General features: G+C 38.3%; 3 protein-coding genes across 4 annotated transcripts; all 3 read right to left on the reverse strand.

Annotated features, from left to right (window-relative positions):
- Positions 1–2572: 2572 nt before the first annotated feature.
- Positions 2573–5601, reverse strand: LOC137132091 (5-hydroxytryptamine receptor 3A-like). Its single transcript, XM_067514184.1, has 9 exons — positions 5540–5601; positions 5085–5248; positions 4860–4904; positions 4601–4710; positions 4134–4303; positions 3800–3960; positions 3497–3707; positions 2893–3183; positions 2573–2787 (listed from the first exon to the last, which is right to left on the reverse strand). Exons 1-9 carry the CDS (start codon positions 5592–5594, stop codon positions 2573–2575), a joined length of 1422 nt encoding a protein of 473 aa, XP_067370285.1. The 5' UTR covers positions 5595–5601.
- A 1754-nt stretch (positions 5602–7355) lies between these two features.
- Positions 7356–24448, reverse strand: LOC137131973 (uncharacterized). The gene is made up of 19 exons (XM_067513917.1): positions 24274–24448; positions 24142–24178; positions 23431–23594; positions 23198–23242; positions 22969–23075; positions 22625–22794; positions 21974–22137; positions 21217–21427; positions 12279–12455; positions 11916–12100; positions 10915–10978; positions 10591–10754; positions 10320–10364; positions 10135–10241; positions 9470–9639; positions 9168–9331; positions 8816–9026; positions 8227–8436; positions 7356–8102 (listed from the first exon to the last, which is right to left on the reverse strand). Exons 1-19 carry the CDS (start codon positions 24373–24375, stop codon positions 7819–7821), a joined length of 2781 nt encoding a protein of 926 aa, XP_067370018.1. The 5' UTR covers positions 24376–24448; the 3' UTR covers positions 7356–7818.
- On the reverse strand, positions 12542–20249 carry LOC137131972 (uncharacterized). Of its 2 annotated transcripts, none has more exons than XR_010915059.1 (2): positions 12730–20249; positions 12542–12615 (listed from the first exon to the last, which is right to left on the reverse strand). XR_010915059.1 is itself a non-coding variant. In XM_067513916.1 (2 exons), exon 2 carries the CDS (start codon positions 19236–19238, stop codon positions 13122–13124), a length of 6117 nt encoding a protein of 2038 aa, XP_067370017.1. In that variant the 5' UTR covers positions 19239–19857; positions 19972–20249; the 3' UTR covers positions 12542–13121. The 2 variants fall into 2 exon arrangements, 1 of the variants encoding a protein (XP_067370017.1); XM_067513916.1 differs by having other exon boundaries at positions 12542–19857; positions 19972–20249.
- Positions 24449–24450: the final 2 nt, after the last annotated feature.

Consider the following 24450-nt stretch of genomic DNA (forward strand, 5'->3'; position numbering starts at 1 on the left):
ACTAATATTTCGAGCCATTGACCATTTTAGTTGATAATTATTTATGCATGCACGTATGTTCAAGCACTAGTTTAATGAAGAAGCTTGTTATTAGAAATTTCTCAACCTATTTTTTTTTTAAATCTGAATCTGCATAATAACTAGTAAATATACAATGAGTGACTACTCTGCTTAGTTAGTATAACATACTTATGCAATAGGCCGTGTGTACATATATACAAGAATCTTAAAAAAATAAAAAAACAGCGTCATCTACTGGTTATAATAATTTATATAATACTAAATATACTAATTTCTGTTTTGGACAACTTCTCAAGCTAAATCTTAAACTTCCACACTTAAACCAAAAAACTCTCCACGGTGAGGTCAAAGAGGGAATGTAGTGATGTATGGACAGTAATTAGCAGATGCTGATGAAAACACATTTAGATAGGACATAGTTTGGTGTAAGGACGGTAGAGGCACGTCCCTGCCACTATTTGGGCTGGCATGCTCATCATGGTCATCATCATGGCCCTAATCTTCAGGAGTCAAAAAAACACCAGGAGATAATTAACAGTGACAGAGAGTGTAGCTACTGTAGCTATGTAGAGTGGACTTACTGCATTGTAAAATTGAATATTTTAATATTTGTTTATTTTAATATTGCACAGCCTAAACATCTGATACATGAGCCACATGTTACAACTTATAGCTGTATTTACATTATAAGATGTAAGTTGTTTTTTTGTTTTTGTTTTTTCCTTTTATTGGAGGCTCTGGTAGTTAAGTCATTTGTAAATGGTAAATGGTCTGCACTTATATAGCGCTTTTCTACCTATTGGCACTCAAAGCGCCTGATTTGCGCATTTGTGTCTGATAATTTTCCTATTTGAACCATGATACATGTCCAAAAACAGAAGCTTTAACAAATTCATATTAAAAATAAGCACTGATAAAGTTATTAATATGTTGCTTATATATTATTATATCCATTTAACAGTGAACTGAAGAGTGAGAAAATAATTTTTACTGTATTTTCTGAAAACAAACATGATCATTACTATGTATTTGAAGAATGTAACTGTACAGGACAAAAGTAACCAAAGAATTTTCTTTTGCAGTTTCACAGCTTGATGATGATCTGTTACATCATGTGGCCAGTGAATTTAAAATCCATCTTACTGTGAAGCAGCCTGAAACCGATCAAGATGAGCTCAGTGGCTTTTAGCCCTGTCAGGTTGTGTCTTAGTCAAACGTCTTAAATCAGATTGAGACATTCTTTAACACGAACATGTCAGTAACTGGATGAAAGGACTGCAGTATGTTACAGTATATAGAAACCTGACTATGCAGGGTTTTCTTAATGCAAACCCTTCTGATTGTATTTGCATAATGAAGGAGTCTGACAAACGACACAGAATATGAACACAACTACAGAGATGGTACTTCATATTATCAAATATTATCACATATTTGCATGGAACGAAGAGCAGTAAATAATATCTTAGATAATAAGTACATCTATAGAGCAGTCCTACAGACTGCACTAGGACTCCGATGTTTGACTCGTACCAGTATTCCAGTGTGTATTTTTTGTATCTTTATCAGTACTGTCTGGACGCTGTGCTGTGATTTAAATCTAAACTGAACTTTGTCAATCAGGAAATTTACATTCAAAAAGTAGAGTTAAATATAAAAACATCTTGATAGATTTCCAAATAAAATTACAGTTTGAAAAATAACTGCAGTTTCAGTGTTCTCAAACACGTGCTTTAGATGATTTATGGTGCTTAAAGGATGTCTTCACTGATATTTAAATTGGTTCTTTTGGTTCTAGTTTGGGTAGGACATATAAATAAATGCCATCAAACCTCCCACTGACTTCCCTTTATGTAAATATCTCTCTGAAAATATCTCTGATGAAAACCTCTGCTGGGTGATGTCATCTGGAGGAGTTTTTCAGCTAGAAGCAGAGAAATATTTTAATATAGGGAAGTCTGAGGGAAGTTTAAAAGCATTAATTTACATTTACACCCTAAACTAAAGCCATAGTGAGCAAGCTGAAAATTGGTAAAGACACTCTTTAATTGTATAGTACGCCTTAGCAGTTATCATTGATAAATATTGATCCAATTTTATTAGATTTTGTAGCCAATTTTTTGTGTGGTGCTAACAGTGGTTCTCTTTGACACAGTTTGGCATAGAGAAATTTCGGTCCACAAATACATTTGTTTTAATCTCTATGTAAAACACTTTTCACTTACTGAGGACATCTGGAAATTATTGTGATGGAAGCAGATTGGCCCAGTAATGACAGAATATAAAAATATCGAAATGGTAAATGATGATCATGGTTATAACAAATGTTACATTATTGTGTCAAATCCCTGTCCTGAAACCGTTATTCTAAAGTTACTTGCTTACGTTATAAATCCACCCTCTTGGACTTCAGAATCAAACTCAGAAAACAAATGGTAAAATTACAGAAACATTAACTGTTATATGTTGAGTGAGGGATTTTTTTGCACTGTACTTACAAAATGCATCAAATTTTTAACTTTGACATTCTCTGTATTCACAGTAAATTGATCTACTGGCTGATCCAGATGCACCACATGGTGATGATGACCAGGGCATAGCAGGAGATGATGAGCAGATAGGTGCGGAAGAGCAGGTAGTCAAGGACATATCCTACGTGACACCACTGCTCCTGTAGCTCATTCTCCTTTTGCAGCGATGTTAGGTGGGCGCGAAGGTCGCCCAGGTATAGACAGATCTGTTGCAGTTCAGGCAGAACAGCTGTAACTGTCAGAGGAACAGAGATAGAAGGGTTCAGTATGAATTCTTACATACACATTTCTCAATCTACCGTACACAAATTGCGTTTGTCCTTTATTGGGTCTTTATTACCTCCATTGTTGGTTGGTTGCTGTGCAGATGTTTGGCTGCTCTGAACGCTCATGGACAGATCTGAGTTGGCATTTGAGCTCTGAGGTTTATCTGTCTGTGGTCTAGGAGGGGGTTTGATGCCCTCCACCCAGTGGTAGCAGATGAGGTTGGCTATGTGTTTGAGGACAATCACCCTCACCCATTTTGGAACCTCTCGATATTTCATGGAGCTGTGGTGGAGGACGTTGGTGATGATGACTGTTTCCAGTAGACTGATGACCATGAGGGCCAGACACACAGAGAAATAGATGCCTAGGTGGAAGAGAACATTGAGAGGATAGGGTGCACATTACAGACACTATGCTAAACTTTTAAAAGGTGGCCAGATTAACTGGTTTTCTTTAGTTCAGATATTTCCTCTGTGAGATCTATCTAGCTTGAATTCTATTATTTGGGTTGCACAGATCTTTTTAACGTGCAGTATTCATCCAGATATATAGCAGCTTGGGACACATAAGTGTTACAGGTCATTCCTGTGAATTCGCTCCATTGCACCACAAATTCTGGATGTTACTGTAGTAATGGTGGAATCTATTAGCCCTCAAGTTATATCATGTTCTCTGACCTATGATGGGTGTGCCATTAGCAGTGCTGGGAAGCAGGTCATTCATAATGAGCAGAAAGACGGTGTAGCCCAGGATCAGGGTCATCTTGAAGGAGGCCCTGTCAACGCTGTGAGGGGGCAGGTAGAAGGACAGGATGTCAATAAGCATGAGGAAGGAGCTGGGGATGAGCAGGTTGACCACATAGAGCACTGGACGTCGCTTTATAACCACCTACAGGACAAGAAAGATACCATTGCCTTCAATGTTTTATTTCCGCCTGTAATATTTGCAGGCACAGCATAGTGTAAATAGTTTTTTCTTACCCAGAAGGTGATGATGTCCCACTCATCAATCCCAAACTGGAGGATGGAGGTATCTCCCAGTATGTCCACCACCTCCCACTCTCCACTAGCTTCCAGATAACGCTTCGAGTTTACAGACATCTCCTCAAAGGTCAGGGCTGGACCAACCCTCACATCTTTTACTGTAAAAGAGAGAAACAATGTGACAGTTCAAGCTGTCCTTAATAAACACGGAATGCCAATATTTCAGATTTAATATTTTTGAAAAATTCTTCCTTGGTGTTTATTTTTTGCTGCTGTTTGTATGATTTTTATGTGTGATTTTGCCTAGAACTGTTGGGAGGCTCTTTCTTACTTGTGTGCATGTAAGATCCAAATGTAAATGTGCAGTTCTGCACATCAAATGGGAAGCTGAAGATCTCTAGGTTGCAGGCGGAGACCAGCCGCAGCATCCTGTCCCAGCGGATGTGACCTGTGTGGTTGACGTAGACGTAAGGACACGCTTGGGAAACATCATCATCCACGCTGGGGGATGTTGGAGGAGGAAAAGTGAGAAGGAAGTGCATGAAATAGACAGAAACACAAACGCAGATAAACTTGTTGAAATGGTATTTAGACAGGACCACAAAACAAGGAAAACAACAATCAACAAAATGAGGTAAAATTACTTCCACAGTTTTAGTTAAATTTTATTAGATACAGGCTTGGAAATCGGGTTAAAGCATCTAAAAAAAATAATCAAATTTTCCACCCTATCCCCCTTTAAATGCTAGATTAAACCATTTAGTGTAGTCAGTCAGAGATCTATCAGAAGAAACGTACAACTCATACACGATGATATCAGGAGACCAGAGCTGCCTAACAGGGAGAGAAATCTTCGTGACGCCATCGCACTCATCAGGATCCCAAACCAAGAACTCGTGCTTCCAGTACTGTAGAGGAATTATTTGAAGTAAAGTAATAAACATCTAGCACAAAATGTGTAAATATCTGCATGCCTGTCATTTTATATTCTCTACGTTTTCTCATGCCGTTGTTGCAGACTAGTAAAAAAATCCACATGTCCGTCTGTGCTACTCACCAGCCTTAGCCATAGGAAAGTGGTGAGTATCTGGGTCTTCTCATTCTGCAACACAGATAACACCAGCTACTAATGTGAAGTTGAGTGCTACCTCTCACACAGGTTAGAAGTCAGAACTCTATTACAGCAAACTTTTAAGTTGCAGGGGAGATTTTCTTAGCACGTATTAAACCTGGATTTAGGTGCTGTTGGTAATTATTTTAGATTGTTAATTGATAAGCTTACCACCCCCAGGACAGCATATAAGGTGAAGGAGATGTTGGCTATGGTGGGATTGCTGAGGTTTACTGCTGGTCTGAAGGACTGTAGATCAAACACATCCTGAATGGACTCATACGTCGGGCCGCTGTATCCTTCTTTACAAGACAGTTTACTGTAACATAGAGACACTGACGAGAAGGGAAGGATGCGCATAAAAACAATGGCTGTTGCTTTAATTACACCTCATTCCTATTATCAATACTTTAAAAAAATAAAGAGCGGTTAAATAAACATAATCACTAGAAAGCTATCTAAATAAAAAAAAAAATAATCAAAATCAAATCAATCATCAGCATCATTGCACTATAAGAATCATTTCACCCACTGAAAGTTGTAGAGCCAATCGCATGCCTCTGGAAAATAAAACAAATGGATAATAAGAGCAAACAACAGAACAAAAATAAAAAGTAGGTTATTACCTGACAGAGAGAGTAATCCTGAGATGAAACAGATGCTCTGCTGTGTGGGTCTCATGCTGGAGGTTTCTGATGAACCAAATGGACGGAGCACCAAATACTGATTATGTTAAATCAAGAGGAGAAAGCTCCTCCTGACAGTGCACATGCAGACACACATTTGTTTTTTTCTTTACTTAGTGGTGCGTTGTTGGGACTTATATTCATTCTCTGGAGACTTGTAACCACAACCACAACATGCTTAACACGAAGAACCAAGTGAAACCTCTCAAATTCACATGAACAATCTGAATATGTAAACCTAGTTACCTTATTAATTATGGAAGTTGTGTTCAATACAAAGCAAAAAAGTCTGTTTTCAACTTTTATATAGCAAACAAGTACATCCACAGAGTAATTCTATCATTGTGATAATGTTCACTCTCCAAGAATGAACAGAGTTGGAGAGCAATACACACAATATGGTGCTCTGTGCAGGTGGATCATAAACACACACACGACACCACAAGACTTGTTGTTCCACACCTTCGGTAACCACTGACCCATCTTATTTTTCAGTACCTCAACCTGTGGGAATAGTAGCCATGTGCTTGTTTTTTGTTTTAACTCAGCTTTGTATAAATTTAGCTACAGTATCAAATTGGGCAGGTTTTGGTATTTTTGGTTTTTTATTTTTGGTGGTTTTGGCAGAATTGTATATATTGTTAAACTAACAAATAACAAAAGGAGACAAACTACAAGGTAAATAGGACCCATGGGTCTTTATATGTCAAATAAATGTATATAAAATAAGAAAACAAAAGAGAACCCCAAAGTCTTGAGTTTTTTTCCCATGTTTTAATCCTGAAAAAATGAAAATCTCGGTTTCTACTACTTTAATTCCAATTCAATTAAAATTAAAATACATTTAAAGCCCCGCTCTGATCCTTTCAGAGGTTTTCCCTATACAAACAGATCTCTAAATGCCTGTTTGTGAGTTTGAATACAGTACAGTGAATACTAAATCTGGACCTGGTCCAGTCCCCAGAGACTATACACTGTTAACAAGTACAGTGTCTTTTCACAGAAGTGCTAATTATAAAATAGACACCGGGATGTAAAACACAGATGTGATCAGGAAACACTAGAAAACAACCCGCTAACAAATCCGTAGTCCCCGGAAAAGTGTTCATCAGACTTTCAGAACACTTTAGATACAGCAAATATGTCTCTGATCTCAGGGACTTTGTCAATATACATTTAGTAGAGCACCTGGTGACAGGATGAAGTCCATGGCCTCCACACTGTTCTTCTTGGGGAGGCAGTTGGTGCAATATATGCAGCCGGTGCTATTGCTGCAAAACCGCCACATGTTCATATCCTAAGAAGGCCCCCATAGGAAACACCCCCCACCGGGCTACAGCTTGTCAAGGTGCTGACCCTATATTTTGTTCGATCTCTGAAAACCTACCACCCTTTGCCTTTTAAATGCTGATGAGGACTGGCCTTTTTATTTATAAATAATACTTGAAGAGCTCTAAATGTGACTCAATCAGTAAAGGAGTTTTCCATGATTCTCAGGGTCAGAGGTTCAACTCTGTGTTTCCTCTAAGAAGTTGTCAGTGTTTACATGTTAATGAAGTTATCTAAAGTAAAACACTGTAAATCATATAAACAGACTATTACCAATATATAATTTATGATAATTAAAGATAATTAAGTTTTGAATGTGTGTGTACAGAGATGGTTCACTCACACAGGTGAATGTAATCAGATAAAAAACACAAGAGATGGTTTTCATAAAGGCTTTAATAACTGCTTTACTACTGTTTTACTCTATTGGAAAATATTTTACTTTAATGGCTGACAGATTTCAACAGCTGCAGGCTGCTCACTGAAGCTTACATATATTATTATAATGCAAAAGAAGAGCAGGAAGGACAAGGCACTGACCATTAGAAAGATTATTTTAAAGGATAGTTTCAGACATTTCCTAAATGGATTATATTGCCCATTATCACCATAAAGATGCTGAAACAAACATAAGATCTTCTCCACTCACAATATGAACTGATAGTAGTGTCTGTATGGTGATTTAGGACAATATGCTTAATTATCTTTTAACAATAACAAGGAAAGAAATAGAAATAAAACATTAAATAGTGAAAGACAAGCAGTTCAGTGCAGAGCTGCAGTACCATTTTAAAAGCCTTCTTTAAAAGTTTTCCCTTATGCCTAGAAACAGCTGATAGGAAGTGTGACAAAGCCTGTTAAATGGTATTTAAAAATGTGAAATGACAATCTTAGTATGTGTTAAATGACTGTACCCACATAATGATGATAGTAATGAAACTGACTGATATGAAGAGAATGTAGAGGCCGAATAGCAGGCGGTCTATGACCAAACCCACCTGGACCCACTCATCCGAACTCTGGCTTTTGCAGAGCTGCTTCTCTACTTGAAGACGGATGGCCTCGAGGTCCGTGTGCAGGCTCCTCAGCTCCTCCATGGCCTGGTTCTCGTTCAGCTGTCCTTTCTGCTTCAGAGCCTCACTGTCCACTGTCACCAAAGAGCTGACTTCAAGTTCTGTTTCAGAGGAGAGAAGACAATAGCATCTCCAAATCTTTATGTCCACTTGTGCAAAACCCTGTGAAGCCTGTAATGCACATGACTTGATCAATAATTCTACGTGTGTAAAATCACCTCCTACCTTGTGCATTGGGATTTTGGATGATTGTGTTCATTTGATCTCCAGGCTTTGCAGGAGGCAGTAACAGTCGACCTAGGATTTTAAGAACAAGCACTCTGATCCAGGAAGGAAGTGGAGAGTAGTGAGCGGAGCCGCACAACATGTTGGTGATGAGGATGGTCTCCAGTAGACTGGCCACCATCAGAGCCAGACAAAGTGACAGGAACACATCTGGCATAAGGATAAGTGTTCAACAGAAATTAATCTTTAAATGGCCGATAAACTATTAAAGGCACGCCTAACTGTACGGAACGAATTGAAAAAGTATGGCGCTATGTTCTAGAAAAAAACCTTGAATTGCTGTGTTGGTCATATATTGATACCTTTGGTCTTCATAGCTTGATATGACTTGAGATGGTGTATGCATAATTTTTCAATTTTTCAAAAATGTATTTTTTCAGTCATTTGTCAATAAAGTTCACTTATAAACATTCTTCTTTGGCTTAAATTGGGTATTTACACTGATGCAGTTTACCAAGGGGCTGGTAACAGCACAAGTTATCAATCACTACTAGCAACAATGACAACAATGACAATTTTTTTAACTGACTTATGAGGGGTATGGCATTTCCGGTGATTGGCAGCAGGTTGTTCATTATGAGCAAAAAGACGGTGTAGCCCAGGATGAGGGTCATCTTGAACGAGGATCGGTCACTAGTCTTGGGAGGCAGCAGGAAGCTGAACAGGTCCACTGTGATGAGAAGGCAGCTGGGAATCAGGAGGTTCACCACATACATGGTGGGATTGCGCTTCAGTGAGACCTGCAGCAGAGTCAACAGAGTGTCAGGTAAACCTACAGTAACTGGTGCTGCTGTTAAAGTCAGTTTAACATAGTTGAATTTGACATTTACTTGACATAATGCCATAATAAAGTTCCACTCGACAATAAAGTAGCTCCTTACAAAGAAACGAAGCTCTTGGTATGTTTCACCATCCCCAGCTGGTAGGTCAAATTTCTCCAGCTCGATTCCAATCAGATTCCACTCACCCATTGTTGCCATGACTTTTTGAGAATCTTGAAAAATTTGTTGTGCAGTTGTTGTACTATCCATCCTGATAGCACTCTCTAAATACAAGATACAATACGGTCAAAGCTTTTGTGAAATTTCATCCAATTATAATTGCATGCATTACAAAATGGACAAGTCCACTGTTCATTTTGCAGAGTTAGTACATAATAAAAAAGGGATTATTATCTACTTACTACGATACAGGTAGGAGCAGAAGCTTAAGGTGCAGGTCTGGGTATCAAATGGAAATGTGTAGATATCAAGCCTGCAGGAGCTCACCACTTTGACAGGCTGTTCATCAAGAATCGTGCCATTATAATAAATGTAGTCGTATGGAACAGGCGGAGCTAAGTTCTTTTTCATACTGCAGGACAAGAAAAGACATAAAACCTGGTAATTGAGCATGAAAGAACGATTACAAAATTTCTAAATACTGCCGACTGAACTGTCCTTACCTAATATAGACATTCAGTATGACCCAATGATGGAAAAGTATAAATAACAGAAAGTAGGCTACACACCGAGAGACATCTTTATCATTGATTAACTATATGACACCTGTCCTTATTGGGTACCTTTAACAAGCACATAAACACATCATAACCAAACCATTTATGAAATATCCATTCAAATTTCTTTGTAAGAAAATCGCCTCTGAGGTCACTACAAACACTACAGTACGATACCTGGGATTTAGAAATACTGTGTTTGCTGTGGTATTACTTGGTTTATAAAGTGTGTCTCACCCTGTTAGGTCAAATGAAACAGTGTTGGTCACCCAAATAGTTCCATGACATCAAGAAGAGTTTTAATATGGGCATGTGTATCAATTCACACCACTTTAGCTTTAGATGCTTACAATTCATTGATGACCACATCTGGTACCCAGAGAAGTGTTCTCGGAACTGTAATCCATTCGGAACCGCACTGAACTGGGTCCCAGCTGATAAACTCATTTTCCCATGTCTGCAACACAAATCTTACACAAATGTTTTTATGGCTATTAAACTGTAAAATTGATTGTAAATTAAGTGCTGTACTTACTATAGTTTGCCAGATAAATGTTGTCAGGATTTGAGCCTTTTCATCCTGAGAAAGATCAAACATTTGGTCATATGCATTCCTTTTTTACAGCCATGTTCTTTTATGGAAAGTAGTTTTAACCAAACCAAAAACAGACTATTTCAGGCTCATTGGACAATGTATTGAGAATCACAAACAATCACTGAACCCACAACATAAAACGAACCAGTTATTATAAATTAGATTACACTCTTAAGCAATGACAGTGTAATGAACATGGCTCTATACTTACGACTCCCAAAATGCCAAACAATGTGAAGCTAACGTTGACAGAGGTGGGGGTTGATAAATTGAACACAGGTCGAATTGGGTTAAGGTTGAAGACCGGGGTAAGAGCTGCCAGCAGGGAAGGCAGGTCAGGCTGTGTGCAATTAAGCTGGACAGAACCGCTTGGTGCTACAGAAAAAGAAGGAAACAAGTCATCACTTTGGCTGCATCACAAATCGGCAAAACCAAAAAATGTAAAAAAACATATTCTTCCATTAAATATTAGGACATTTTTATACACACACACGCGCACACAAACATATTTCTGTGTCACAGAAGGTGTACTCACCATGCATGAGCACACAGATGAAGATGAACAGAAGCTTAGAAGGCTTGACTTTCAGTGGGCAGTACTGAAAACATTAACATATTAATATAGAATCAAAAACAGTTGTTAGTTTGAGTGGATGGTTGAGCTGGTGGTGAGGACCAATCCGTAAAGCTGTTGTTACAGTGGTTATAAATTCCATTTGCAAAATGGGACGTTGTGTAAAATATATCCAAAGCCTTAAGGGTGACATGGAACATCAGTCCCTGATCCTGATAATCCTACTTTCTGAGTGCTGTAACTGTATCACCCATGACGGACCACACGATTTGTTTTCTGAGCATTTAGAAAGTTCAAGACAAAATCTTGGTGTGATTAAATTTGGTAAAGGCATTAGTGATACTTTACAAGTTTAATACATGATTTGGTATATAGATAGTTTTCAGATTGGTATTTCCTTCTTGACCAACTCTACAGTCTCCTTAATTGTTTTATTGCTAGATTTTGTTTTGGTGAGCCAAATTATACACATTTATGTTAGGTCATCTCTCTGCACAGTCTGAGCACTTTGGATGTTACGGTTCAAACCTAACATAAAGATAAAAACAATAATAGATTGAAAAGTGATCATTATGTTTGAAATAAATGTCAATCAAAAGCTGAAATATTTTTTAACAAGCAATTTTATTTTGCATACAATGGCACAATATTACATATTATATTAAAAGATGAAGTTATATTTGTATTGGACCTAATTTCGCATCCAATAGTGATAACATTACTATTTGTTATTATAAACAGTAGTACAATAAATGTAGAGTGCTGTATAAATGTATTATAAAATACTATATTCTGTTGACTAAAAGCTGATTCTAAATTTGAGCTACCTCAGTTGAAACCTTTTAAAACCAGCAGGTCTACTGACTGTATGAGTTCACCCAGACAATGATGATGGTTATGAAGCTGACTGTTAGGATGAGGATGTAGAGGCCGAACAGCAGGCGGTCTATGATGACACCCACCTGGATCCACTCGTCTGAGCTGTGGTTCCCCCCCAGCTGCTCTTCTACCTGGAGGCGAATGGCCTGGAGGTCCCTGCCCAGGCTCCTTAGCTCCTCCACAGCTTTGTCATTTGTTGGTGGCCCCCTCTCTTCTGGAGGTCCCTCATCAGCTTTACTCTTTATCACGACACCACTGGATTCAATTTCTATTTTTAATAATAACAGTTACACTGCATTTAGCACTTGAATATGATGGCTTTTTAAAAAAAGACTTTTTACTATACCATTAACAATTATGATCCCCCTTATCTACTGTGAGTATGCAGTGCGTATTTCCAAACCTCTTACATTTATTTAAGCGTGGAAAGACAATCGAATGAATACCTGAATCTTTAGTCTTCTGAGGCCGGCAAACCAGACATCCCAGGTGTTTTAGAACAAGGACTTGGACCCAGTGAGGGACAGGAGAGAAGTCGTCGGAGCTACAAAGCAGGTAGGTGATAAGGATAGTCTCCAGAAGACTGGCCGTCATCAGAGCCAGGCAGAGTGAGAAGAACACATCTACAGTAAAGAAAGTGTGTGTGTGTGAGAGTGAGGCCACAATTAACACATTGTCACTCCCTCCAGGAAAGACACAACACCGAAGCTCTTTGCAACTGATGGATTTATTCCCTCTTAATTAGCGCTTGTTGCTCTTGCTTTAGGTTTATCCACCGTCGAACTATTAAACATATAAAACATCACATAGACAAATCACGTTGTACACGTAGTGGATAACATAAACATTAAATGCGTAAATAAAATGTAAAACGGGATGCAAACTTATTACACATACCTCGCTGGCTGCACATCCAGGAGAGAATGAATTAAAATAAATATAACAAAACAAAAACAACTTATGAAACTCAACACATCACGTAAGACACCATAACTTCAGCTCTTTAAATTACCGCTCCACATGTTCTTCTTTTACCGAGCACTTGTCTTAAAAAAGTGTCCGTGTGCAACAAGGAGAAAACCTATAGTTCCTACCTAAACAATTAAATAAATCACACAAACATCCAAACAATATGCAAACGACACAGAAAATTACATAAATAATATTTATGGCATTTAAACTCCCACCAAATCACATTATTGTGATTTCACTTAACAATTGAACTTTATCACTCTTACCTAAGCTAAGACAATGAGTGAATACTATATCCTTGAAAGCAATCATAACATCTACTCTGCTTCAAGCAGTAGAATAGTCTTGTGCACAGGTCTATCTAGATACACTGGCTTAGAAGTACGCTTTCCTTCACTATTCAAGCTGGAGTCACTGATCAATAGTTTTACTTTCCTAACTTTTCCATCACTACTAGGATACACCTCTGTCACCCTTGCCAGCTTCCACTGAGTTCGTGGAGAACTATCTTCCTTAAGGATGAGAATGTCATTAACCTTTGTGTTTCTTCTGTCCTTTTGCCATCTTTGTCTTTGCTGAAGATTAAGGAGATATTCCTTCTTCCACCTGCTCCAAAATTCATTTGCCAAGAACTGCACCCGGCGCCACCTCTTACGTAGGTAAAGATCCTGACTTACAAACTGACCAGGAGGGGGCAATATTACTCCAGACTTCATCAAAAGAATATGATTTGGCGTGAGAGGTTCGAGACTTGTGAGGTCATTCAAATGCTCTGTTGTTAGAGGTCTGCTATTTATAATAGCCATTACTTCATACAGAAAGGTTCTGAGTGAGGCACTGTCAAGTCTTTTAGCAGACTGATCCAGAATCGCTGTGAGAACACTTCTAATTGTCCTTATCTGTCTCTCCCATACACCTCCCATATGACTGGATGATGGGATGTTTGTGATAAACTCACATCCATATGTTTTAAGTTGTTCTTGATTCAGGTCCTTCATTGCATTCATGAACTCTCTCTTTGCGCCTACAAAGTTAGTGCCTTGATCACTTCTTAGCTGTCTTACATTTCCACGTATTGCAATAAATGCACGCAATGCGTTGATAAAGGCATCTGTTGTAAGATCGTCCAACATTTCAATATGTATGGCTCTAGAGCACATGCACGTAAAAAGAAGACCATATCTTTTCAGTTCTTTCCTCCCTTCCTTCACATAGAATGGTCCGAAGCAATCTATGCCACAGTACGTGAATGGAGGTGTCATTTCCACTCTTTCTTCAGGTAAGTCTGCCATCTTTGGCTCCTGTGCAGTTCTTCTGTACTTTCTGCACCTTGTGCATTTATAAATGTGTGAAGCAACTGCACTGCTACATCCTATGATCCATATCCCATTGGATCGCAGTTCATTTACAGTCATGCCTCTTCCCTGATGATGTACTTTCTCATGGTAATGCTTAATAAGTAAAGAAGACACATGACTTGCCTTTGGCAAAATGACAGGATGTTTGACATATGGATGAAGGCTAGCTCTTGTCAAACGTCCACCTACTCGAAGCACACCATGCTCGTCCACAAAAGGATTTAATTTGTGAAGCTTATTGACTTTGTCCTTTGATCTTATTTCCTTGCTTTTTTCTAAACCTTTGATTTCACTGTTGAATGTTTCTCTTTGGACTAGTTTTATGATGTAAAGTTCTGCTTCTTGCCTTTCCTCAACACCTGTGGTTTCTTTTGGTTTTGGTCTAAGTCCTTTAATTTGTTGAGCAAAGCACTTAAGACGAGCAATAGCCTTGACGGCTCTATTCCAGTCAGAAAACTTTGTCATGCGGTCTAACAGTGTCCTATCTACCTTTACACTGGTGTTGAGCACCTGCACCTTCCGAAGTTCTGGATCATCTTTACTGACCTCTTCCACCACTGTACCTATGGGTAGCTCCTTTTCCCATAGAAAGTCTGGGCCAGTGAACCAGTTTGAAGCAACTAGTTGTTCTGCAGTTAGACCTCTGGAAGCATGGTCTGCAGGATTATCTTCAGACTGCACAAAATGCCATTGCTTAGGGTCTGTACTGGACTTGATTCTTTGGACTCTGTTTGCCACAAACACATGAAAGCGTCTTGCATCATTATTTATATATCCAAGAACTACTCTTGAATCAGTCCAAAAATGTTCTTGAAGACCATTTATTTCAAGCTCATCTCTAAGAACAACACTTGTCCCTGCTGCTACCACTGCCGCAGAAAGCTCAAGCTGTGGCATTGTGGTTATCTTAGTAGGAGCAACACGTGCCTTCCCCATAACAAGTGAGCAATGGACATCTCCGTTAGCATTAATTGCTCTAAGATATGTACACTCCCCATAACCTGTGGCACTTGCGTCTGAGAAATGGTGAAGCTCATATTGCCTGACATCAGTAAAGTTTACTGGTAAATAGCATCTTCTGATCCTTACTTTAGACAAATTTTGAAGGTCTTGTAGCCATGACATCCATTGTGTTCTGAGTTCTTCTGGAAGAGACTCATCCCAACCAACTTTATCTTGACACAGTTGCTGCAAGATTTGCTTTCCCCGTAGGACAAAGGGTGCTAGGAATCCCAAAGGGTCATAGATGTAAGCTACTGTCGACAACACACCTCTTCTAGTTAGTGGCTGTTCTTTGACAGTAATTCTAAATTGGAAGTCATCAGAGAATACGCACCACTGAATACCAAGGGCTCTCTCAAAGAGTGGTTCTCCCAAAGCCATATCCAGGGTTTTGATACTATCAGCACACTCTTCCTTTGGTAATGCTTGTATTACATCCTTGCTGTTGGAAACAAACTTATGTAGTCTCAGCTTGCCTGTACTGCAAAGTTCTCTAGCTTCCTTAATGAGTTGGATTGCCTCAGCATCAGAAGTAACATTCACCAGTCCATCGTCAACATAAAAACTCCTCTGAATGAATTTAACAGTACTTTGACTGAATTGATCTTGACACTGAGCGGCTAAATGTTTCAGACCAAAATTGGCACACCCAGGTGAGGACGCTGCCCCAAACAGATGAACCTTCATCCTAAATACTGATGGTGTTGATTCTAGATCATTGCTCTCCCACCATAAGAACCTTAAATAGTCTTGGTCTTCACGTTTAACATGGAACTGATGGAACATGCGTTCCACATCGCACATGACGGCAATTGGGCCTTTACGAAACCTACAAAGAACTCCTAGCAAGGTGTTTGAGAGTTCTGGGCCTGTAAGAAGATGATCATTCAGTGATGTGTCTTGAAATCTTGCTGAACAATCAAAGACTACACGTATCTTCCCAGGCTTTTGAGGGTGGTATACACCATGATGAGGAATATACCAGACTGGTTTGTTGTTCAGTTCTTCTTCTGGGACCTTTTCTGCCTCACCACGAACTATGAGGTCTTTCATGAAGTTCTTGTAGTCAGTGTAGTATTTCTGGTCTCTCTTGAATCTGCGTTTCAAACTTGACAAACGCTGTACAGCACATGCTTTATTGTTGGGAAGGTTTGGCCTATCTTGTTTGAAAGGTAAGGGCATCTCGTAATGACCATCGTGTTTATGCTTTATTCCATTCTTCATCTTTGTGAGGAAGTTAAAATCTTCCTGAGAGAGAGTTGCTTCTCCAACATCTCTTTCACTGAAATCGGATTCTAGCATCTTGATTACATTATCTGGAGTGGTCATTTCTTTGATTTGAGTCTTACACACATAGTGAACCTCACTTCTGAGTTTAACTATTGTTGTAGGTTCTGGTATCACCTGCTTTACAATGATACGATGACTTACTCCGATAGCATCACCATAGTTCTCACATGGGACACCATAGCTCACTATGCTCCAACCTAAATCTGTTTTTTGTGCAAAGGGTTGGTTTTCTTCTCCACTTACAACTTCTCTAGGTAATAAGGCTTGTGGGCAATTATAACCAATCAAAAGACCAATCTCACACTCCTTCTGTGGAGCTATGTGTTTTGCAAGATGTTCTAAATGACTCCATGCCTTAGCAGTCTCTGGAGTTGGAATATGTGTCCGATTGGCAGGAATGAACTCACGAGTATAAGCTGTTGGTACTGTGATCTTCTTAGATGAATGTAGTCCTCTTATCTGTAGACCATTAAGTCTTTTACAGGCAACAATTGTCCCTTTAGATGACATTGTCGATAGTTTTAGCCTTACTTGTTCTGTGTCCATGTTTAAAGCATCAGCTACTTCTTCAAGAATGAATGAAGAGTCACTCTGTGAATCTAACAGAGCGTAAACAAGTACTTCATTGTTTGGATCTCTTGGTGATGACACATACACAGGAACTATAGCTGAAGTCTGTACACTGTTACCTTCTTGTACAACTCTGTTGGATGTGATTTCTTTGGTGAGACTTTGTTGTACTGATTCTGTCATTCTTTCCTTACTGCAATCTCTCCATTTAGATTGTTCTCTTTTAGCTCCTTGTTCTTGGTTTGAGCGATCTTCATGTAAACATGTGGGATGACGTTTTGAGCAGACTTCACAAACCATCCTCTTGTTACATTTCTTAGACTGATGGCCTGTGCTCAAACAGCCGAAGCATAGTTCTTCGTCCTTAATAAACTTAATTCTGTCTGCAACTGTCCTTTCCAATAATTTATGACACTTATGCAAACCATGTCCCCTTTTCTTACAAAACAGACATGTAACTACGTTTCTTTCACTGATATTTGTTGTGAATATCTTGGTACCAATGGGTTGGTTCTTAAAAGGTACGGTGTTCTTGTTCTTTGTCTTCACCCTTTCTGATTCCAATGCTTGATAAGATGTAATAGGATTGCAAGCAATACTAGCTTCCAATGAAAGGAATGTTACAAAATAACTGAACCTTGGGAATCTCCCATGTTCCAGTTGATACTCTGTGGCCTTTCTGTTCCATCTGGTGCTTAGCCAGTCAGGTAGCTTGGCTGCCAGTTTCTGATTCTCATTTCCATCATCAAGGATTTGTAGACTCTCATTCTGATTCATAGCGCATTCACAACTGCACAAGAAGTCCACAAATTTCCTTAACTCAGAACTTTCCTTTGAGGCTATTTTTGGCCAGAAATATAGCTTGTCTCTGAAAGCCTTTGCAATGACAAATGGATGTCCATATCGTTCACTGAGCATTTTCCAAGCTGCATCATATGACTCTTCTGAACCAATTAGAAAATAACCTTCTAAGGCCTCTCGAGCTGGTCCTCCAATATATCTCTGAAGGAAGAAGATTTTCTCTGAGGTTGGAATGTTTTTCTGCTCAATCAGAGTCTGAAAGGATGCCTTCCAATGAGCAAACTTAAGTGGATCTCCATAAAAGACTGCAGGTTCTGGAATGGGAAGCCTATTTGCTGATATGGCCTCAGCCAAAACCTTTACAAGCTCTCCTGTTTCAATTTTGCTTGCACTGGTAGGAGCTTTTGGTGGTTTTGGTTGCTGATTTACATTGTTCACTTGAATGTCTTTCTGCGTAACTGTAAGATGTTCAGAGCTGTGTGCTACAAAACCCTTAATCTGATTGATTTCACCTTCATCGTAAACTTGAAGTTTTGCCTTGGCTGCATTTAGCCTTTTCAACTCTTCTAAGCGCTCAAGCTCCCTCTTTAAGGTTTCTACAGACCTTCTTCTTGCAGCATTCTCTTCTTGTTGTTTCTTTAAGAGAGAGGCCCTTTCTTTCTCTCTTTCTATTCTGCGTTCCGTTTCTTCCTTTTCTTCTTGCAGGCGATGAGTTAATGCAGCAGCTTCTTGTTCTGCAATTATCCTTTTTTCTTCAGCCTCAAGGTTGTATAGTCTCTGTTGATAAGACTCTTGTTCAGTCATAATCTTTAAAACGGCTTGTGTGGCAGCATATTCAGCAGCAGCTTCTTGTCTTTTAAATGAGGAAGTATTAGAGTACATAGAATTAACCTTAGAACAGCTGGAAGCAGAAGGTGAAACACTGGATACAGAGGATGCAAATACTGATTTTGCGTCAGGCCAAATGATCTGTTCCTCTGCTCCTTGAATTTGAGACTGAGCGTTTTGCACTACAATCTCAGTAATTGATGTACAGTTGTCCATCTTGCGACGCATGTCATGAGCTGGGCGATCAATTTTTCTGTATTCATCATAAATACTGTTCAGCTCAGATAACTCTCTTTGAATGCTGACAATGTGCTCCTGTAGAATATCTCTGGGATCTTGTTTTATTACAGATTTTTTAGCAACCTTGGTTAAAGCTTTCCATCGTTCATAAATGCTGTCAAAGTGTAGCAGGAGAACCTTAAGTTTTTCTTTCTGAAATTCCTTTCCCTTTTCTGTTAATGTTCGGGCTCTTTCACTTCTACGAGGCTCTTCAGACGGTGATGTTGGTTGTGGAAAGCTTGACACATCCACCTCTTGTTCTATGCCAGCTAACACACTCTGAGCTTCTTTACTTGTATGAGACATTTTGTTACAAAACTATTTCAGAGTGATAAAGGCCCTTAACTACATTGGTTTGCAACTTCTTAAGCATATATGTTAATTAAACACATTACTGTTTCCAAATCGTTCTACTATAGTAGGTAAACATCAAATTTGAATAACAAAGTAACAATAATATAAACAAGATGCTTATAGGAACACTAGAGTGAACATTAGAAACATTGAACCGTAAATAACCCTTAAAATTCAATTCAATATACTTAATGTGGCAAGGAATACTTCTTTCAAATAATCAATCACTTTCTTCGCATTCAATACCTTCACAATATTTCAATTATTATTAATCCTCTAATATCAGTTATCAGTCCTTGTCACGTTCAAGACACACCTTTGGTGTCTATCTTATGAACATCTTCAGAAAACTGATGAACTTGGGTGTCTTTAACGTTTTTCTAATGTCTTATCTGAGTTCCGTGTCGGCGAGCAGTCGGGACTCTTGCAAGATCGAGAAGATTCGGCAGGTTCGAGTTCGACTGTCACTCCCTCCAGGAAAGACACAACACCGAAGCTCTTTGCAACTGATGGATTTATTCCCTCTTAATTAGCGCTTGTTGCTCTTGCTTTAGGTTTATCCACCGTCGAACTATTAAACATATAAAACATCACATAGACAAATCACGTTGTACACGTAGTGGATAACATAAACATTAAATGCGTAAATAAAATGTAAAACGGGATGCAAACTTATTACACATACCTCGCTGGCTGCACATCCAGGAGAGAATGAATTAAAATAAATATAACAAAACAAAAACAACTTATGAAACTCAACACATCACGTAAGACACCATAACTTCAGCTCTTTAAATTACCGCTCCACATGTTCTTCTTTTACCGAGCACTTGTCTTAAAAAAGTGTCCGTGTGCAACAAGGAGAAAACCTATAGTTCCTACCTAAACAATTAAATAAATCACACAAACATCCAAACAATATGCAAACGACACAGAAAATTACATAAATAATATTTATGGCATTTAAACACATGTTTACACTGTAAAAATGACAATAAAAATGTTAGTGAATATAAATATGTTTATGTAAATCTAAACTCTTCTCTCCAAATATATGGAACCCAAATTCCCCCAAAGTTGGGAGGATGTGTAAATTTAAATAAAAACAGAATGCAATGATTTGCAAATCTCATCAAACCATATTTGTTTCCACACAGAACATAAACAACATATCTGATGTTGAAAGTGACACATTTTACAATTTCATGGAAAATATAATATATTTATATAATATAATTATATAATATATAATATTTGAATTTGTTAGAAACAAGTTGGAAGAGGGGGCAACATCTGATATGTTGGTTTTGTTCTATTGTGAATAAAATATGGGTTGATGAGATTTTCAAGTTATTGCATTGTTTTTAAGTTAGGTTTTACACATCCTAACAACATCTTTGGAATTGTGGTTGTATAATATACCTTGTTATGGTGATTGAAGAACTGATCAGCTGCTGTGAATGAAGGATATTTTGCGTACAGTTTCGTGCAACTATTTTTTGTCCACCCAATTTGCAATCAATCCATTTTCCTTCCTAATTGCTGTGAAGATGGCACAACAAGAGGTTTGTTTTTTTTATCTTTATGGCTCATCCCGTGATTTCAGGGTCACAACAGCGGATCATTTGTCCACAAGTTGAATTTGCACAGTTTTAAATTAAGGATGGCCTTCCTGACGCAACCCTGGCCAATTTCTACTGGGCTCGGGGCTGGAATTGCACGGCTTGGGATGGGGATGAGCTGTTTTGCTCCCCATCCCAAGAGACACTTTAGCATCTGGTCCGGAGCAGAACATACTGTGGTCAGTATCTGTCCACTCTACCAACACAGCCACTGCCACCCACCAGCCAGACGTCTGTCTGAACAGTTTAAAATAAAATTTCAAGGTAGGACACATTTGTCTCGTTATGGATTTCTGAATTATACTCACTAATTAGAGGTATGGTGTTTCCAGTGATGGGCAGCAGGTCATTCATGATGAGCAGGAAAACAGTGTACCCCAGGATAAGGGTCATCTTGAAGGTCGATCGGTCCACAGTTTGGGGAGGCAGCAGGAAACTGAAGAGGTCCACTGTAATCAGGAAGCAGCTGGGGAGCAGGAGATTCACTACATATGTTGTGGACCGGCGCTTCAGTTTAATCTGCAGAATGAGTAAAAAATAAAATAAAATGAAACTTTTTAAGGGACTGTTTCTGTTCATATTGAAAAACTCATTCAAAATTACATCACACTTCATGGGCATGCAGTAACTCTGTAATACAATACAATTTGCTTAAAGCAGTTATTTCATTCATAGGGCAATTGTTTCAAGATCAACAATAATTAACAATACAATAATATTATTATCTTTAATCATACTCAACTATGGTAGAAAAGTAAGTGTGGCCCCTTTGTCTTGAGTAAACCTTAGCAGGGCAAAGGCCCTGGCTGTGAGTTCAGAGTCTTTTTGGAGCTTTGTTGTCATAACTTGGTACGCATATCCTGTAGCTACGTATGTAGCTACAAATCTACTGTAAGGATTTGAGTGCTATTAATGTTTAATGATGCTGGCATTATGGCAGAATTATCTGAGCATTTCACACAGTGTAAAAACATAAATACAACATTCTCAAAACATCTTTGCCTGGAATGCAATTTATGACCTTTTTATGACCTAACTATGAAAACTACATTACAGTCAACGCACATCAAAAATGAGCATGTCATTGTACTGAGTTTCGTTAACGCCTGGCTGGTATTTTTCAGCAGTGATATCCAGCAGCTCCCACTCCCCCGCTGTGGTCATCACATTCTTTGAGTGCTGTGTGATGTTTGCTGCAGATTTCCCCAGGAAAATCTTTACTTCTGCAGCTGCCGAGAGAAGACCAGCCAAAGTTACTGTAAAGTCCATTAAAGTGCAGGCCTTTATGTTTTAATTTTTAAATATTTTTTTTAAATTAAATTTTATTTTTAACGGGGACACATGCAGCCATATAAACATATAAGCAACCAATGAAGTGTGCATCCTAGCTAAGGGCTCATTTATTAAATTTAAACATAAAAACAGATTAATAAAATCTATACAAAATAAAACAACAATAATATAAAAGTAGGTTTAGCTAATCATTGTAAACGCCAAAATAAAAAGGTTGCAAGACAGCACCTACAACACACTAAAATGCCCTGATGCTCATACTGTACAGGCCAATTCATTTTCAGATTCTGTGAGGTAAAATCAACTTATAATACAACAGATGTTTGTCATTGTGAATCAGAAATAAAACATTGTCCAGAAACACAGCAAATTGTTAAATGTCTACTAATATTCTTCCTGTACCAATTCTCTGATGTGTCTCACCTGAGAGGAGGTAAGAGTTGAAACTTAAGAAACACTTCTGTATGTCAAAGGGGAAGTTGTAGATATCGAGGTTACAGGAGCTGACAACTCTGACAGGCAGAGCATTGTGCATCTTCCCATCATTATATACGTACACATATGGGACAACCGGGGCGGTGTTTTCATCCATACTGCAAGACATAAGCAAGCAGATGAATAATTAACTAAATGACAGTAAATTCAGAGCAGAACAGTTTTTTTATTATCCAATACAGCAGTTATGACTTGTCATTTTTTTAAGATTAAACTTTCACAAGTGTATTGAAATCGAGGATTGCATGTTCAGAACATACAGAGAAACTCACAATTCATTGATTACAATATCAGGCACCCAAAACTTGTCTCTGGGTAGAGCGATCTTGTTGGTGCCACATTGTGCTGGATCCCAACTAACAAACTCATTTTTCCACCACTAAAATAACAGAACTGCTGTCAGTGCACAGATAAAGTAGACCTACGTAAAGTCAGTCATGTCATAATGATGCGTGAACTCTGAATGTGAAAAAAAAAAAGATGGATGAGTGCAGTACTTACATAATCAAGCCAAATGTAAGTAATCAAGAGTTGAGCTTTTTCGTCCTGGAAGACAAAGAGCTACAATGATGACAGTGTCAGTCACTATGATCTAAGGTCTGTGACAGAACCTTTATTATTAATCAATACTGCAAATTTACATATTTCATATTTAGAAATATATATAAAACTACTGCTGCTATTCAAAGTATTTGATGTGCCTGCTCCACTATGCACCTGAATGCTGAACATACCACATCCAGTATTCCATACAAGGTGAAGAAGGTGTCGATGCTGGTGCAGGTTCCGATGTTCATGACAGGTCGTATGGCACTAAGGGTAAAGACTGGAGCCAGAGCATCCAGCAGTGCGCGTTGGTTTGGCTGAGTGCAGTTCAGCTGAATGTTACTGGATGCAGCTGATCAAGAGAATGAAGGATTATCATGCTTTGTTTTATGCCGCAGGAAAATGTGACTGCTCAGAGCTCGCTCTTTTTCCGCTCAGAGACAAAATTTCACTGCTCATTTTAGCTTTAATTTATTTCACTGTCATGTTTCTGATAATGTGCTTTCTGAAGTACATTCACGGGAGATGGTTCCTTTTTGTTCGTCCAAAAGAAAATAATTTATATAAACACATATTTTTTTATGTATGTACTATAGAGAAATATCCGAAACAGAAAGCGAAAATAATACTATTAAAATACATTTTAAAGAAATACTAGCATTAGCGGTAACATTTTCAAGGATTCAAAAACCAGTCTTCACTCTGTTTTAGTTTTAGTTCCCAATTAACATTTTTCCAATTTGCTGCACAATACACAGAATTTTAAATATTTCAATATTTGGCTGCAATATTGCACCACATTGTACAGTAAATACTATTTAATTCTTGTGCGCCTTCAATGTGAATGATGCTACCTTGTTGAGCACAGACTCATACAGGCTTAGTGCCAAAAAACGTACCTGGCATACGAATAATAAACAAAACCAGAGGGAACCACTAGAATGAAAATAAATGAAAATGAAAATAAATAATTATTTGAGAATCTAAACATTTAATAACATACATAAGAGCACCGGGACAAGATCCTTTACCTTCAGTGCTGTTTCTTTGAATGCCATGATGTCAAGAGTTAAATCTTTTATATTTCTACCGTTGTCAGATGAGCACATGCATGTGGAGCATAGAATAATCATAAAATTCCTTTTAGTTGTCTATTGTATGAATAGAATAGTAGAAATAGACTGCTACAAATAGCTACTGCCAGATGG

Source organism: Channa argus, chromosome 8 (genome assembly GCF_033026475.1).
Source record: "Channa argus isolate prfri chromosome 8, Channa argus male v1.0, whole genome shotgun sequence".
In the NCBI taxonomy this organism is placed as follows: Eukaryota; Metazoa; Chordata; class Actinopteri; order Anabantiformes; family Channidae; genus Channa; species Channa argus.

Coding starts and splice junctions, on each gene's coding strand:
- LOC137132091 (XM_067514184.1), bottom strand. CDS start 5,594: ATGAGACCCACACAGCAGAGCATCTGTTTCATCTCAGGATTACTCTCT. Junction 3,708..3,799: donor GGGACATCATCACCTTCTGG/GTAAGAAAAAAC, acceptor CTTGTCCTGTAG/GTGGTTATAAAGCGACGTCC. Junction 3,184..3,496: donor TAATGGCACACCCATCATAG/GTCAGAGAACAT, acceptor TCTTCCACCTAG/GCATCTATTTCTCTGTGTGT.
- LOC137131972 (XM_067513916.1), bottom strand. CDS start 19,238: ATGTCTCATACAAGTAAAGAAGCTCAGAGTGTGTTAGCTGGCATAGAA.
- LOC137131973 (XM_067513917.1), bottom strand. CDS start 24,375: ATGATTATTCTATGCTCCACATGCATGTGCTCATCTGACAACGGTAGA. Junction 23,595..24,141: donor GTTTATTATTCGTATGCCAG/GTACGTTTTTTG, acceptor TCTCTTGATCAG/CTGCATCCAGTAACATTCAG. Junction 12,101..12,278: donor TCAGAAGACTAAAGATTCAG/GTATTCATTCGA, acceptor TATTAAAAATAG/AAATTGAATCCAGTGGTGTC.